The sequence below is a fragment of the Typopeltis vanoorti genome, chromosome 19 (assembly GCF_054136105.1).
Source record: "Typopeltis vanoorti isolate ZY-2024b chromosome 19, IOZ_Tvanoo_1.0, whole genome shotgun sequence".
NCBI lineage: Eukaryota > Metazoa > Arthropoda > Arachnida > Uropygi > Thelyphonidae > Typopeltis > Typopeltis vanoorti.
The window spans coordinates 94568550-94585086 of record NC_143567.1 but is presented as its reverse complement, the minus strand read 5'-3'; the positions used below and the strand labels follow the sequence as shown (position 1 = coordinate 94585086).

Genomic DNA, 16537 nt, shown 5'->3' with positions numbered 1-16537 from the left:
ATCGTCCCAACCTGAATCGTAATGACTGTATATCTATATCAAAAATCTGGGAAAGTCTAATCAAGATTACTCATTAATTTTTTTTTTTTAATAATGTCTCTACTTTAAAATATTCCGTTTTATACTAAATACTTAATGATATAACATCACGCGCCGTGTTCTATTTTCAACGATCTATTGTTAGTATTCTAGCTTGTATTTTTTAAAACTGTTCTTGTAATACCACTGAGGATGGTCTGCTATTTCCAGACTGAAATATTTGGTTAATTAAATATCTTTCTTGTGTTTACATGCATATATCATTCAGTGGACTGAAGCTATTAATCTTAAACCATGTTCTAGAGGCTAAACAGAGCTGAAAGTTCTTTAAAGTTTCCAAAAAGCAGAGCATTGGCATTTGGCAATGAAATTCTTCTAACATCTAAGGACATTTACAAACATTAATGCCCATGGTGGGATTCAAACCTGCAGCCTACTGATTTGAGAAGAGGTACACCAACCACTCCAGCAACCAAGCTGGCTTCCTAAGAATTAGAAGGGTAAGATAGCATTATCTCATAAGGATGATGGTAAATGGAAACAAACTATAGACTACTTCGTATTTCTGTGATTGTAAAGATTTTGGAAAAAATTACTAACTGTAATTTTTTTACAGTTTGTAATTATTAACTGTATAGTATGGAAAGAGAAATTAGAATATGAATGGAAACTAGCACTATGGTGTCAAAAAATCTTAGTAAAGTTTTTTTTTTTTTTTTTTTTTTTGCCAGGTGGACAATGCAGATGACAAATAGATATGTTTAATGATCACTTTATGAATGTATTTTAATTTAGTGCAACAGGTGTTATTCCTAGAGGAGAGAACAGAAGTGAAAGCAACTGTGTTTAGAATGCTGGTTGGATTGGATATTATTATTTCAAGGGCATGGCATCATCAGTGACCTGGCTGTTTCATATGAAACAGCAGCAACTATAGACCAGTTTGTATTTCTTCTATAATTAAGACTTTGGTAAAATTATTAACATCTCATATTACAGAGTTAGGCAGATGAAAGTATTATTATTATTATTATTATTATTCAGGCCTCCATGGAGTCAAAAGACTCATCGTGGGAGATCCTTCCTAAGAACATAAAGTCTGTCAAGACTCATCGAGGGGAGGTCCCCCCCTCTAAGAAACACAAAGTCTATCATACCACTCCTTAAACTCATTGACCGTTCTCGCTCTCACCACTCCATCAAGCAATGCATTCCATGGTTCAACCACCCTCCATGCAAAGAAACTACTCCTCACCCTCTTGCTAACAGTTTCCTTTTGTAACTTCCAGGGATGGCCTCTTGTCATCACTCCTTCCCGCTGTTCAACCAAGCGAAAGAGCTCCTCAGTGTCAACCCTGTAACCACCTCTCAACAGTTTAAAAGTCTCAATCATATCACCTCTCCTTCTTCTATTCACCAAACTCTGCAGTCCACATTCCCTCAGCCGATCCTCATAACTATCATTGTACAGTCCTGAAACCATCTTTGTTATCTGCCTTTGTACCCTTTCCACAGTTAATTTATCCCCTTCAAATCCTGAGGACCAAATCTGAGAACAATAGTCTAAGTGCGGTCTGATCAGAGACTTATACAACGGAATGATAACCCTTTTATCTCTGCAGGTCAGCGTCCTTCTCATTATTGCAGCAATCCTCTGGGTTACCTTCACCACCTTTGCAATATGTCCCCTAAATTACAGATTTCTATCAATCATCAACCCCAGATCTCTTGTCTCCCCAACTTCCTCCAGTATAACTCCTCCCATAGAGTATGCAGTGTCCCATTGATGTTTCCCAAACCTCAAGACCTCACATTTTGCTGCATCAAACCGACACTCCCATTCATTTGCCCATCTATCTAGCTTATTCAAATCCTCTTGCAGGGCTACCACATCTGCACTATTACTAATAATCCTTCCTAGCTTTGCATCATCCACAAACAACTGAATATCCCCTTGCAATCCACTGACAACGTCATTGATATAAAAGTTAAACAATATAGGTTCTAGTACTGAGCCCTGTGGAACCCCACTTGTAACTCTCTGCTTCCTTGAAACTGCCCCACCATACACAACTCTCTGATACCTATCGGACAGCCAATCCTGAATCCAGTTGACCAATCTGATCCAGACCCATGTGCTGCAACTTAAACATCAGCTTATCATGTGGCACCCTGTCAAATGCCTTCACTAAGTCTAAGAAAATGGCAATACATGCCTTTCCCTCATCTAATGCTCTTGTAACTTTATTATAAAAGGCTAGCATATTGCTAAAACAAGAACACCCTTTCACAAATCCATGTTGACTCTCACAGATAACATTACCCTCATCTGCCCAATGCTTTATACGGTCCCTCACTACTTTCTCCAAGATCTTAACAACTACTGATGACACAAAAACTGGCCTATAATTAGACACTTCCAGTCTGTTACCACCCTTATGCAATGGCACTATCTTACCTTCCTTCCATTCCCTGGGCACCTTTCCCACAGCCAGACTTTCATTGAAAAGCCAGGTTAAAGGCACTGTCAGTTCCCTAGCACATTCTCTAAAAACTTGTGGTGAAATACCATCCAGTCCCAAAGCTTTACTGACATCCAGAGTACTCAGTATCTGAAACACACTCTCCTCCTGTACCTCTAAACCTCGAACCTGCCCTATCCCTCTAGCATTAAAACTGACTATTATAATACAGCTATAATGCCTGCTTCAGTTTAGGAGTGCCCCTGTTTAAATGTCATTGGCTATTTACTCATGGGTTCTTAGGGCATTATGAGTGTAGATGTACTAAAAAGTATATGTAGCTTAAGGAATAGAAATTGCACATACCTTTTTCTGGGTGTTGTGGCTTTTCCTCTGTCTGCGATGTCGAGAACTGCAGAGTGTGTGTGTGGTGTGTGTGGGGGGGTAGGCAGTTTGGTAGAATAAGTTAGAAAAACCCGGGTTTTTTTCGTAATATATAGAAACATATACTTTTATATAGGGTGGGGAAAAAAGTGAAAGGGTTAATTTTTTAAAATAAGGAGGGGGAAGGGGAAAGGTGGTTGACGGGGTGTGGACCGTTTCGACTATTCGTGGTCATCATCGGAACATATTGGGAAAGTGGAAGCTATGTCAGGTCGGGTGGGTGCTTCAGAGGTGTTTGTGTTGTCTCCTATTGGTCGGGATTGTGACCTCAATTTAATGTTGTGAAGCTTCCAAACCTCGGAGATTATGTAGGGCCTGTGTACGTTGATCGAGTTCGCGTCACACTTTATAGCTATTGTTTCCGATATTCTGAAACAATGAAACAATGCTCAGAATATCGGAAACAATAGCTATAAAGTGTGACGCGAACTCGATCAACGTACACAGGCCCTACATAATCTCCGAGGTTTGGAAGCTTCACAACATTAAATTGAGGTCACAATCCCGACCAATAGGAGACAACACAAACACCTCTGAAGCACCCACCCGACCTGACATAGCTTCCACTTTCCCAATATGTTCCGATGATGACCACGAATAGTCGAAACGGTCCACACCCCGTCAACCACCTTTCCCCTTCCCCCTCCTTATTTTAAAAAATTAACCCTTTCACTTTTTTCCCCACCCTATATAAAAGTATATGTTTCTATATATTACGAAAAAAAACCGGGTTTTTCTAACTTATTCTACCAAACTGCCTACCCCCCCACACACACCACACACACACTCTGCAGTTCTCGACATCGCAGACAGAGGAAAAGCCACAGCACCCAGAAAAAGGTATGTGCAATTTCTATTCCTTAAGCTACATATACTTTTTAGTACATCTACACTCATAATGCCCTAAGAACCCATGAGTAAATAGCCAATGACATTTAAACAGGGGCACTCCTAAACTGAAGCAGGCATTATAGCTGTATTATAATAGTTTATAATGAGGAGTAACATGGGAGTTTTCCCAGAAATAATATACATTAAAACTGACTCCTCTAGGATGAAATATTCCAATAGTGTTCATTGAACAATTCCACTATGTCCTCTGCATAGTCACTCTATTCCCATTTTTATCCCACAATATCATTTTTCCAGTCATTTCTCCTCTTACTGGCCACATAGCTAAAAAATTCCCTAGGATTTTCTTTGGATCTCAGGGCCAATCTTCTCTCATATTCCAGTTTTGCTTTCTTTACCACCCTAGTCACTCTTCTGGCCTGTGTCTTACATTCTTCATGCATCTTCTCTTCACCTGTCTCCTTTAATGAGTTCAGCATGGATTTATTAAGGGACACTCTTTTCAGAAATCTAGGTACTATTGATAATAAAGTAAAAAACGCAGTTGATAAAGAGAATGAATATGTTGCAATTTTAATGGATTGTCCGCATTTGACAGGTTGTCTCATGAAAAGCTGATATTTACGTTGCAAATATATCAAACTTAGATATTAAGTTAGTGAACTGGAATGGCTGATATCAATGTATATAGGGAGCATTATCAAAGAAGAGGTCAGTAACAAGTAGGTTCAATAGTGCTCAGCACTAGGATCTTTACTGGTTGATTAGGGTAATCATGAGGTACTGACCTAGAAGGTGGTTGAAAAGAGAAATATTTCATTTAAGAAGGGATATATGTGAAACTGTCTGGTGAATGAACAGAAGTTCCACAATCAACTAACATCACCATTCAGACTGATAGATGGTGATAGTAATTGCTATAGAGGATATAGTACAATTATTTCTACCAGTATGATAATACACTATCAGTATTATCATGCTGATAGAAATTATCTGTGCAACATCTAGGAGGAAAACTCCTACAGGGACTAGAAAGAACAATGTGTATGATGTTAATAAGGCTACATCCTAGGATGATTATTACCACATAACTTTTTTGCATCTCTTAATAAAAGTAACTATGTTCTTGACCTCATTGTTAAATGAGATTCTTGTAAGGATCTCCGAGGAGTAGAAAGGTAAAACAGCACTGCTGCTGCACAAAAGCAGTGCTAGGACACCTGTTTCCAATTACGGACCAGTCTATCTAATAACAAGCTTAGATGTTGACGGTTATTCATAACTTATTTTAATGGTATTACAACACCAAACCAACTAAATTACAAAAGCATGTTTAAAAACTAGCTTATACTTGGCTAAATTTCAAACCGGCATCTTCAGAACAAATGAGTAAGTGAAACAATTCAAATTGTAACAGACAAAAGGTCTAAAGTCTTAATTTGGTGCCTTTTAATGTTGTAAAAAAAGAAGTATTACAGCTATGTAGGAGTTGATCTTAAGATAAGTTTCCCAAATTATTTGGCAAGTTAATGTAACCATACTTGTTCAGGTTAGGAAAATGCTTCATAGCCATTGAGAATGCTTCATTATCCAGCCAAGGGTTAACAAAATTCAGTACACCTGCATCATACCCCTACATTTGAGAAACAGGGCGAAACCATCCCAATAAGAAAATATGAACATAAACGACAATTTAAATTCCTGCACTATGATAAAACAGGCCTGTAAGACCATGCACATCAAACATGTCACAGAATCAACGCACAAACTCTCAATACCACACCAAAACCTTGAAAGAAAGTTTAAGTGTGAAATGCTGAAACATCATCCAAATCTAAACAAGAATGATGGATTAGTAATTCCAAGAATCTGGAGGATCCATCTGCAACCTAGATATCATCCAGAGCAGATCCCTAACACAAGAAAATCTCAATATAAGAGGATTGTAGAGATGTGTTTAATGTAGTTTCACCATAAAAATTGTTATTTAATTTTTATTTATTTAGTTGCTTTACCATCTGTATTTTACTTATATGTATAAAAAATGTATTTTCTTTTGTTAATTAATTTATATTTATGAATATTTATTATTTATTATTATTATTATGTCATTTATTTTTAAAGAGAGATCAGGCTAGGTAAATGATTAACAAGGCATTCAGATTTATCTTACTTTTGTTTAGTGTCATGTAGAATGTGTCCTGGGCATATATGCACATTTTCCTGATAATGACCTCAATACAGAGGTCAAAATGCTGGGTATTATTTTCATAATTAGAAGTACAGTAACTACTCCAACATGCAGGTTTTTGACTGCAAGTTTATTGACGTTCAGTTTCTAATTACAACATACCTCTGTTTGCTTTGTACATTACTTTGTACATCTCCTGATGAGTTACTTCTTCCCTCTGCTTGTCTGGAAACATCAACAGATTTGGAAGAAAATGCTCTTTCTAGTGAAATGCAGAGAAATGAAAGGGAGATTTAAAATGTACATCTTTGAGGCTATACTTGTTTTCTATACATAAAATTATAATAAAAAATGGAATACAATAAGGTGGAAGAAAACAGAATGAATAAACAACACTCAAGTAGATGCGCACTGATTGGTTAGTTCATTTAGACAATGATCAATGATATATGAAATTAAATTATTTTATTACTAAAGTATAGAGAAAAATCATCAACTCTCAACTCCTAATCTACCTTGAAGGTACCCGACTATTAAGCGACCACCAGTACGGATTCTGCCAAAGCTGTTCAACAGGAAATCTACTCTCATACATCACCCATCACTGGACAAATGCTATAGAGAAATGGCGAATCCCAAGTAACTGCACTTGATATCTCCAAAGCCTTTGACTGAGTCTGGCACAAAGGCTTACTAAGCAAACTTCCATCATTTGGACTGCCTCAGGACTTCTGCAGATGGATTGCCAGCTTCCTGTCTGGATGCACACTATGTGTGATGGTAGATGGCTCCCTAACCTCTCACCATCCAACTAATGCTGGGGTCCCTCAAGGCTCAGTTCTCTCACCGACCCTCTTCCTTCTATATATCAATGACCTACTTCAGTTGACCTCTAACCCAATACAGTTTTTCCAGATGAGATGACAGCACACTACATTCCTCCCTCTCATTTGACAAACCCTACTCTACACAACCAACTTCAGCCCACAGAACATCAACCACCACTGCCCTTAATTCCGACCTCCAAGCCATCCTCTGATGGGGCTCAGACAACCTTGTCAACTTCAACACTAGTAAAACCCAGTTCTGTCTTATTTTCACAAAAAAGAACCATTTTCCCCCAGCATTGTTTTCGATAACACTCAAATTCACAGCAAGACGAAATTTCTCTTCTCGGAATTACCTTGACATCAAGCCTCTCCTGGCATAAACACATCACAACCCTTGCATCCTCAGCTTCCAAAAAACTAGGTTTTCTCTTTCACTCAAGATGCTACTTCACCTCTAAACAGCTGTTAACTATACAAGTCACAAATCTGTCCAGCTCTCGAATACTGCTTTCACATCTGGAGTGGGGCTCCAGAAAGCTCCCTCAAAATGTTCGATTCAATACAGAGGAGAGCAATTAGACTAATAAATGACCAATCCCTCACCAACCCACTCTCCCCACTTTCACATAGACGCTTAGTCTCTGCAATCTGTATATTCTATAAATATTTTCATGGGAAAAGTTCATCTCAAACAGCATCAATAATTCCCCCACCCTGTACTAAGCCCATTGGAACATGTACAGCTGCCGCTCTCAACATCAAAACCCAAAGTACAAGTTTCTTCTCCTCCTCATTCATCCCTGCTACTGCAGTACTATGGAACAGTCTCCCCCCTTGACGTATTTCCCAAGGAATACAATATACAGGCATTCAAATCAAATGTAAACAAGTTTCTCCTTTCACAACCCATCACCCATATACGGTACTAATGTACTATAGGTTGACCAGCCAACATCCTGTATACGGGCCCAACATAAAAAAAATAAAAATAAAAAATAGAGCCGAGAAGCTTTAACATAATTAAGATACTCAAATAGAGGATATTATGGATCCAGTTATATTTCATAGCTAAATATAGAAAGAAACTTAGAAACTTAATGTTTTAAAATTTACCAGAGAGCTTATCATAATATGAGCTTCACCATCAGAGTTACATTTGTTTTAACTACTTACAAAGACACAAGCTCTACCCAGGAAACCATAAGTTTGCCTTTTATTAAGATTATGAGCCTCCATGGAGCCCAAGACTCATCGTGGGAGGCTCAACCTAAAAAACACAAAGTCTATCATACCATTGTTTGTTCATGCTCCCACCACTTTATAAGGCAATGCATTCCACAGTTCAACCATCCTCCATGCAAAGAAACCATTCCTCACAACTTCCTTTCATAACTTCCAGGGATGGCCCCTTGTCCTCACTCCTATCTCACGATCCACCAAATTAAAGAACTTCCCAGTGTCAACCCTCTAACCACCTCTCAACATTTTAACAGTCTCAATCATATCACCTCTCTTTCTTCTAACTACCAAAATCTGCAGTCCACCTTTCCTTAGCCTATCTTATCTTCATAACTAACATTGCACAGTCCTGATACCATCTTTGTCGTCTGCTTCTACACTCTTTCCAAGGTTAATGGTGGACTATTGTGTAGTCCACCACATGTGGACTACACAATAGTCCACACGTGGTCTGATCAGGGCTTTATATAATGAAATGACAACTCTTATCTCTGCAGGTCAGTGTCCTGCTCTGTATTGCAACAATCTTATGGGTTACATTCACTACCTTTGCAATATATTCCTGAATTTCAGGTTTCTATCAATCACCCCCCCCAGATCTGTTGTCCCCCTCACTTCCTCCAGTACAGTTCCTCCAATAGAGTATGCAGCTTCCCATCAATGTATCTGAAACTTCAGGAAGGAGTGAGAACAAGGGGGGGGGGGCATCCCTGGAAGTTACAACAGGAACTTGTGAGCAAGAGGGTAAAGAATGGTTTCTTTGCATTGAGGGTGGTTAAACGATGGAATGCATTCATTGATAAGAGTGGTGAGAGCATGAACAGTCAATGAGTTCAAGGTGAAGTATGATAGACTGTGATTTCTAGGGTGCACCTCCAATGATGAGTCTTGGGAAGTGCACCTTGGAGTTCATGGAGGACAGAATCTTAATAATAATAATACAGAAATGAAATCTTTTCAGATCATCATTTAGTAGTTTCTAAATTAGAAATGCTAACAGAATGGAGAAAAGAAATAAGAAAAAACAAGAAATAACAAGTGTACAAAATATATCTATTATAAGAAAGCATAATCAATTATGATTAATAATTTACCTAAATGATTTTTTCATTTATTTTTAATTTATTTTATTGAATTTTAATTTTAAATTTATTTTTAATTTAATATAATGTCGTGTCATTTCATTATCTAATAAATTTAATTTTATTTCAAATCACTTGATTTAAATTTGGGAATGTGTTAGCAGAGCTAACGCATTCCTGGTTATTAACAATGTCAAGTTCTTTCCTAATATCCTCATTTTGTAATATGATATTTCCATTGATGCCATCTGTTCATGCTCCTAATCTTTCTCAGAGCTGGGTTAGAAATAAAACACTTGACCAAAGACTAGGGACCACAGATATGAGTCTCTACTCTTTGGTCAAGTGTTTTATTTTTAACCCACTCTCAGATCCATAAGTTAAAACTGGTTTGAACACTGTCTTGTATACAGCTAATTTAGTGTTTTGACTAATTTCTCTCCTATTCCAAATAAACTTATTTAGTTGACTTCCTACCATACCAGCTTTGTGGATTCTGTCGTCTACAGCAATGGTTGGAAGAGGATGACATCCTGACAGGAATAGAGATGAAAGAGTATGATGTGTTTTGTGAGGATACAAGGGGTAAAAAGGGAGGGGAAGTGCTATTGATGATAGAGAAAGAGTTATGTCCATACAAAGTAGAGATGCAAGACGGAAATAGTGCCAGTGGTTTTGAGGCAGTATGGTGTGAGATAGAGAATGGAATCAAATACCTGGTGGGATGTTGTTATAGACCAGATAATGTGGATGGTGATGATAGTGAAATGTATAGTCAAATTAGCCAAGCAAATAAGAAAAGGGTGATCATTATGGGTGATTTTAATTATGGCAATATAGACTGGAATGATGAGATAGCAACTAGAAGTAAAGAAAATTAGTTTCTTGAGTTTTTGAGGGATAACTACCTCAGACAGTATGTAACAGAGGGCACACGAGGATTAAGGGTCTTGGATTTAGTCATTTCATCAGAGGATGTAATTATACATGAGGTGTCAAATCATCCACCAACTGGTGAGAGTGACCATGAGGTGATTACCTGGGTGGTTGCCAGCAGTGCAAGGACCCCTGTGAGAAAAGGGTATATGTGGAACTACCGGGGGGAGGATTATGAAGAGCTCAGGAGACAGCTTGCGGGTGTAGCGTGGAATGAGGAGTTAGCTGGAAAAGAGATCAATGCAGCTTGGAGGATTTTCAAAACCTATCTAGTAGATGCAATGTCTAAATGTATTCCAAGGGTGAGAAGGTTAAATAAGGTAGGTGTGAGATGGATGAATAAAGAGATTAAGCATGCGATACAGAGAAAAAGGGCATTATGGAGGCAGCATAAGAGAAGTGGAAATAACCAATTTCATGAGGTCTACAAAGACCAGGCAAAGAGGGTGACTTGGTTGGTGAGAGTAGCTAAAGAGAGGTATGAATGGCAGTTAGCTAATGCAGCCAAAAAGAATCCTAGGGATTCTTTTTGGCTGCATTTTAAAGCAGTTCATAAAGATCTTTCAATCTTGTGAATGTGACTTCATGGAGAGATTGAGAGCAGTTGATGATGGGGAGAAGAGACTGACTGTAAGTGAGCAAGAGGTGTTTGGGGAGTTGAATAAACTAGATGTAAATAAGGCTGTGGAACATGATAATATATCACCACATATTCTGAAGGAATGTGCCAGGGAGTTGACACCTGCCTTGACATATTTTTTTAGTATGAGTCTTGCACTTGGTCAAGTTCCTAAGGAGTGGAAGGAGGGCAAGATTGTGCCACTTCGTAAAGGAGGTGATTGAACTCAAGTATCAAACTATAGGCCTATCTGTGTGTCAGGTGTTGTAGTTAAGTTGTTGGAGAAGCTAATGAGAACTAGGATTAAGAGTTGGGTTGACAACAATGGTATTATCTTTGATGGACAGCATGGATTTGCTAAAGGGAGGTCATATTTTAGTAATCTACTTACTTATTACAATAAAGTGACTGCTTCCTTGGACAGATGAGAAGGATACACAGTAATATACTTGGATTTCGCAAAGGCTTTTGATAGAGTACTTCATGATAAGTTGACAGTCAAACTAGAGCAGATGGGGTTGGATATTAGATTAGTGCACTCGATTGGAGACTAGCTATCTAATAGGTATCAACAAGTTGTGTATGGGGGTGCGATATCCAGGAAAAGGAAAGTCACTAGCGGAGTGCCTCAGGGGTCTATTTTAGGGCCATTACTGTTTAACTTGTATATTAATGATACTGGTGAAGATTTGGATGGAGATATTCAGTTGTTTGCAGATGATGCAAAGTTGGGACGAACCATAAAGAGTAGTGAAGATGTTGTGGCCTTACAAGAACACTTGAATAAATTGAGTAATTGAGCACGGAAATCTTGATGTGAGTTCAATGTTGGAAAATGTAAGGTTTTAAAATTTGGAAAATAAAGATGGGATGCAGAATTTATGCTTGGTGAGAATATATTGTTGGAGGTAGAGGAAATAAGAGATTTGGGGGTGATATTGGATAATGATCTAAAATTTAGGGGACACATCGCCAAAATTGTGAAGACAACACAAAGGCTTCTGGGAATGATGTGGAGGACACTGACGTGTAGAAGTAGGGAGATTCTTGTTCCGTTGTATAAGGCTTTGATTAGGCCACACATGGACTATTGCCCAGATTTGGTCACCAGGTTTTCAGAAGGATGAAGAGATGTTGGAAAGGGTCCAAAGGCGACTGACTAAGGTAGTTTCTGACCTCTGGAATGTCGAGTATGAGGAAAGATTGAGAAAATGTAATTTGCAGAGTCTGGTGGACAGGAGGAAGAGGGGAGATATGATAGAGACCTACAAGTTGGTAAGGGATTGTTATAGGATCAATGGTGGAGAAGTTCTACAGAGAATAGTGGGAGATCAGGGGAGAACCAGAGGTCATCCCTGGAAACTGTATAAAGAGGGTGTGAGTAGGGGAGTGAGAGGGAGGTTTTGTTTGTGCAGAGTTGTGAATGATTGGAATGCCTTGCCTGAGAGTGTGGTGTCTGCAAGGAGGTTGAGTGTGTTTAAGACACGGTATGATGAGATGTGTGTGTGATAAAAGGATCTCCCAGATGAGTCTTTGATTCCATGAGGTCTTGGAGTAATAATAATAATAATAATAATAATAATAATAATAATAATAATAGTGTGCCTAATGCGTTCTTTAAAACAGGCGCATTAATCGAAAACGCGCTTATTGAATATAATAACCTATGGGAAAATGTATAATTTGTTCCTGAGATTGACCCTGAATTTTTTTATAAAAGAATTAAGGTATGTCTCTGGGTCTAGTTAAAGGAAAACCATGAAGCTGAAAAACAATAAAACATATTCAGAATATAAATTTATTATTCTACTTCTTAGAAAAGAATTGAGTTAACGTAGTTTGGCGGGCATTTTGTTTCTATTTTTCATACAACTGATGGTATGGTCCTATTGCCTCTTCTGCAGATTTTACTGCTTCTCTCTTCATCAGGGTCAGCCTCTAAGCATTGCTGCTTAAAAACTTTGATTGTACAAAAAATATTTCAAATTGTTTCTGTGAAATCTCTTGTGGCTGACTATCAGTGGTTAAATTTTCTTCATATTCTTCGAGATCTTTCCGCTGTGCATCTAAATTTAGCAAGTCGGAATGACTCAATTCTTCAGAATGAGATTTAATTAACTCTTGGACATCATCATTGAAGGAAGTACGAATTGGTCGCCAACAGGCGAAATCACATGCTTTATAGATAAAATTTCCCAACTGTTATACAAGCAAAATAGTTAGCACTTTAAAAACTACAATGATCATAAAAGAGAAATTAATTTTCCAATGTGTAATAATAAACAACTCATCCCGGAAGATGATTGATTACCCTATTATCGGAATGGATTCTCCTTTTTGTAACATGCGCAGAAGTGTCGAAGGGTCTCGAATCTGTGAGCATACTATAGCAGACGACATAAATTTTGGCGGTAAAAATTTGGAACATAGTATACATAGTGTACATGGAAGTAGTGTAGTATGCCATTAAAAATAATTTTGTAAAATGTTTTAAATCGGTAACTAAATTATTTCATTCTGGTGAGTGATTTTTTAAAATAGTTAGCCATAAAAATTTTTAAAATCAGTAACATTTATTTTTAAGATGTATATAGGTGCACTAATCGAATTTGGGAATCGAAAAAAAATTATACACTAATCGAGGGTGCATTAATTGAGGGATTACTGTATTTCCATATTTAATTTACTGCCATCACTAAAAATTGTACGTAAGTAGCTGAAATGTTTTATTTGTTCTATAGTTGTCCATTCACGATGCAGTTGATATTTTTAATGTTTCTGCCTAATTGCATCGTCCTTGACTTGTTACTTCTGATTTTCATACCAAATTTATTACAACAGTAATTAATTTAGTCATGGAATCTTGCAGACTTGTACTAGATTAATTTAGAAGTATAACATCATCTGCATAAAGTAAAGAACTGAGATTAACATCTCCAATTTTCATATCAGGTTTAACACCACTTTCCTTCATAATATGATCCATATAGATAATGAATAACAGAGGGGATAACATACATCCTTGTCTGACACCAGATTTAACATCAAACCATCTTCCTGTACTTCCTTCAATTCTAACTGCTGACTTACAACTCAAATAAAGACTATGTATTGCTTTGATATAATGCCCCATTGACACCATACAACTGCAGCATTTTGAATAGCATTTCTCTTGCCACCTTATCATACACCTTTTGCAGGTCTACAAAAACTTAAATACAGATCTTTGTTATATTCCCATGATTTCTCAACTATTTGTTGTAAAGTGAAAATCTGATCCTGACAGCCTCTATTTGCCCTGAATCCAGCTTGTTCTTCACCAAGCTTCCCTTCCACAATCCTTCTCAACTGTTTCTCTAGTATACTTGCATAAATCTTACCAGGAACACTTAGTAGGGAAATACCTCTGTAATTCTCACATTCAGTTTCATTTCCCTTTTTGTATATGAAAGCACTACTCCAATCATCTGGAATTCATCCCTCTGTTTAGGCCTTCTGAATGCAGTGCAGCCACTGCAAGACTATTATTATTATTATTATTATCTGACATCTCTAGGGAATCAAGTACTCATCGAGGGAGGCTATAAATCACCCAAACCAGCTGTCATACCTTCCCTGAAATTCATTCACACTAGATGCATTCGCTATCCCTAAAGGCAAACTATTCCACTCACTCATTCACTGCTCTCTGGGAGAAAAATCTAGCTCTTACCCCTTTCTTGAAATATAAAAAATCTTAACTTCTATGGATGCCCTCCATGGAAGTTAAGTTTTATACCTCCATACTTGAGCATTTCTGGTCGAATATCATCTACTCCTGCTGACTTTCCACATTTCAGGCTTTTCATGGCTTTTTCTACTTCAGGTATTGGTGGATAGGGATGAATATGGTGGATATGGATTGGTGGATGTTGGTAGATAGGGAGTTGAAGTTTAGAGGGCACATAGCAAAACCGGCTAAATCACCATTAAGCTTGAGCTGCAAAAAAAGAAACAATTCTGGAGGGAATTTAAGGAGAATGGTGATCTGCAGACACACGAACAGCACAAAGGCACAGACCACAAGGGTAATTAGTGTGATAAGAAAAGCAAAAGCAGATTATGAAGGGAAATTAGCAATGCAAGATAAAGAGAATCCCAAACAGTTCTTTCGATATGCTGCAAGTAAAAGCAAAATGTATACGGCAGAATGATTTTAAGGAATGCCAATAGTAGGAAGGTAACTGAATCAGTCGAAATAACAGAATTTTTAAGCGAACAATTTGCAAGAGTATATCATCCAGGCAGTGATATTGCAGGAATAAGGGAACCAATGGCTTATACAGGAATTGAGGTAAATGAAACGGAGGTGAATAGTATATTACAAAACCTTAATGTGAATACATCTGTGGGATTGGATGGTATACCAGCTCGAGCTTTACGTGAAGTGGGAAAGGAATTACCAGTGCCCTTGACCATATTGTTTAATTTAAGTCCCAGCTCTGGGTTAGTCACAAGGGGGTGGAAAGAAGGGGAAAATAGTTCCATTGCATAAAGGAAGCTTCAAGCCTGCCGTTGCAAATTACTGACCGATCAGCATATCAGGAGTTGTTGTTGTCAAGGTTTTGGAGAAATTAGTTAAGAGCAAAATTCAGGAATGGAGGGGTTTCTACAGGATTAATTCAGAGAAAATTTTCCAGAACAGGTCTGGTGGTGAGAGAACTAGGAGCCATCCATGGAAACTGAGCAAGAGTGTAATTAGCAAGGGTGTTAGAACTAGGTTTTTTGCTTTGAGAGTGGTGAATGAGTGGAATAAGTTGCCAGAGTCTATTGTGGATACCATGACTGAATGAGTTCAAAGCATGATAGAGACTGTGTGAATGTGGATTAGTTTTTGACATGATGTTTAGGGGCTCCCTTGATGAGTCTAAAGACTCCATGGAGTTGCCTGTAATAATAATAATAATGATAATAAAATATATGAGTCTAAAGACTCTATGGAGTTGCCTGTAATAATAATAATAATAAAGTATAGATATGTATTCCAGATAATAATAATAATAATAATAATAATAAAGTATAGATATGCATGCCTGTTCAGTGTTTCTGACCACTGTGCTATCACTGCTTGTTTCATTTATCAATTTTTCATAGTAATTACTCCATACATCAAGGATATCTTTTTCTCTAGTTTTCATGTCACCTTTATCATCTCTAATTCTGTTTACAGCACATTTTTTTCTTCCATTTCTGAGCCTTTTCAACAGCCTCCAGAATATTTTGCCCCCTTCATGATATTTGTTTTCCCATGTTCTTGCCAAAGTCATTCAATGACTTTTGTTTAGCTAGTTTTACACAGTGTTAGCTTTCTTACATTTGTCTCTGTATTCTCTAGGAGCACAAGCTGACTTATTCACCAGGAACTTTCAATATGCTTTCTTCTTTTCCTTCACTGCCTCTTTAAATTCCTGTGTCCACCATGGAGTTCTGATTTTTGTATCCTTGCAAACAACCTCACCACATGCCTCTCTGGCAGAATCAATCAATGTTTTCTTCAGAGTTTGCCACTGAATCTCCAAGGTTTGATTCCTGTTCTCAAACTCTTTCATTTTTTCTTCAATAATCTTTGTGTATTTTAGTCTACAGTTCACATCTGAGAGCTATTCATCTTTTATTCGTTTTAAAACTTTCTTACATGTTATTCTTTTCAATATGAAAATCTATTTTCTCCTGCTCAAGACTAAATGGTGATCACTTCCAATTTCAAATCCTCTATACACTCTAGTATTCTGCACCAGTGAGAAAACATCACTATCAATAATAACATAGTTAATGAGACTTTTCTTATTCCTTGCCTCTTCTCT

The 16537-nt window shown here is 37.5% G+C and overlaps 1 protein-coding gene across 1 annotated transcript in view; it reads right to left on the bottom strand.

Annotated features, from left to right (window-relative positions):
- LOC150096365 (uncharacterized) overlaps positions 1-16537 on the bottom strand; it is a 259771-nt gene that overhangs the window by 177238 nt on the left and 65996 nt on the right. Inside the window, exon 7 of the mRNA XM_090409041.1 lies at positions 6151-6250. Coding sequence (XP_090265167.1) covers positions 6151-6250 — 100 coding nt within the window. The remainder of the gene's footprint in view (positions 1-6150; positions 6251-16537) is intronic.